We start from the raw sequence: 1,815 nt of genomic DNA, 5'->3' as shown, positions 1-1,815 counted from the left end.
AGCTCTTCATTTCTTCTAGGTTCTTACATAATTTATTGATTTTTTCATCTGTTTCTTCTTGCTTCTTGCATAAGTTGTTGATTTTTTTCCTCCATCCTGTTTATGCACTCTAGGACCCTTAATCTGAATTCTTTTTCTGTCATGTTGCATGCCTCTGTATCACTTAGCTGCTTTTCTGGCGAGTCCTCCTTTTCTTTACTTTGGGGGTTTCTTTGTCTACCCACGTTTGATCATACCGCCATATCTAGATGTTGAGTCGTTCAGTGGCTGCTCCTTGGGTGGCAGTGGCTCCTTGGGGCGGTTGCGGTAGCAGCTGCTCCTCAGTTAGTAGCAGCTCCTCTGGTGGGTGCTGTTTACAGTTGTGGTGGCTCCTCTGCTGGTGGGGGGAGGCTTCACCGGTTATTGTGGCTCTTACAACTTCCTGGCTTCATCAACTTTCCCTAGGTTTAAGACTATGTTTTCAGACTCCAAGATAATCAATGAGTTGCCATTAAACAATGAACTTTTCTCATTGAAACTATTTCACTCAAACCAGTAGTGGGATAGAACCAGTATCTTTCACTTCTATTCAAGTTTCTGAGCCATATCCTCAAATGATCTCATTATAAAGTAGTCAACATTCTTTCTCATTTACCAGGCCTTTTCTCTTAGGAATTCAGGAGAGGAAATCAGTCAAGAAGAGGAAGAAGAGTGATTTCCTAAAATCACTTGGTTCGGAATACATCTCACTACAATTTACAATGAATGAAATTCAAATCAGGACAAGGAACTATGACAGAAGAAAATATTCAATGTTAAAATTATTTCTAAATTTCTAAAGCTATAACACATCACAAGATTCGACTTCAGGTTCTGTACTACTCTTATGTTCGTTATGGGTGTGAGAACAATCTTACAAATATAGTACCCACTGTTTCTGTGTCTTTCTTCTCTTCTTCCTCCTTTTCTGTGTTCCCCTCTGTCTGGGTTTCCATCTCCGAACGATCATTGGCTTTCTTTTCAAAATCAGAAATTCTAAAAATTTACAGAATATAGAGAAATTACTTAATCTTTGATTTCAAAAGGAATAACAATTGCAGAAGCATCAAAAAGAACACTGTTCAAATTTTGGATAAAGGATCAGGGATTTTAAAAAACTCTTTGCATTCAATGTATTAGCTTTGGTTTAGCTTTCATCCTAAAATTGGCTAGAACTGAATTAAGAGATGAATGCACCCAGAGGTAAAAGGTGTAATTCATCCCAAAGACTGAAAAACACTGCCTCTTTTCATGTCACTGACATAAACACAAATATTTTAAAAATTTGTATGTATACACATGTGTATGCTTCTGTGTTACATGAGTGTGTGTGTCCTTTATAAGAATTCAGCAGAGAAGGAAAGACTTTTCTTGTTGGACCCATCTAAGTTTACAAGTCCCTAAAAACAAACAAATGTAGGAACATTCTTCCACTGAATCATAATCAATGAAAACCCCAATAAAAATGAAAGAGACTTGTGGTTAAAGATGGTAGATTGAATATATGCAATTTCCCCCTACCCCAAATGACTTAAAAAGCCATATATTATTACAAGAACAGGGAGAAAGGAAGAAGAAGAAAAAATAAGATTTGGGAAGCATAGATGTGAGTGGGAACTCAGTTGGCAGCCCCAAAAGTCTGGATCTGAAGCCAACAGAGCCAAGATGTAACTCAATTTGAACCCAAAAGGCTCAGGGATTGGTGACAACAGGTACCTCTGGGTAAAGAAAGGGTATGTTTACTAGTAAGAAGGACTAGAAGATAGCAAAATAAAGGGACCCTTCATTAGTCAGAGT

The 1,815-nt window shown here is 37.7% G+C and overlaps 1 protein-coding gene across 2 annotated transcripts in view; it reads right to left on the bottom strand.

Moving 5' to 3' along the window:
* OPTN (optineurin) overlaps nt 1–1,815 on the bottom strand; it is a 60,066-nt gene that overhangs the window by 27,769 nt on the left and 30,482 nt on the right. For both annotated transcript variants that reach the window (XM_006776165.2, XM_006776166.2), the window contains exon 7: nt 912–1,014. In XM_006776165.2, the coding sequence (XP_006776228.1) occupies nt 912–1,014 (103 nt within the window). The remainder of the gene's footprint in view (nt 1–911; nt 1,015–1,815) is intronic.

The sequence above is a fragment of the Myotis davidii genome, unplaced genomic scaffold (assembly GCF_000327345.1).
Source record: "Myotis davidii unplaced genomic scaffold, ASM32734v1 scaffold749, whole genome shotgun sequence".
Classification (NCBI taxonomy): Eukaryota; Metazoa; Chordata; class Mammalia; order Chiroptera; family Vespertilionidae; genus Myotis; species Myotis davidii.
Note: the sequence above shows the minus strand (reverse complement) of the source record. Positions and strands in the feature narration are given on the sequence as shown.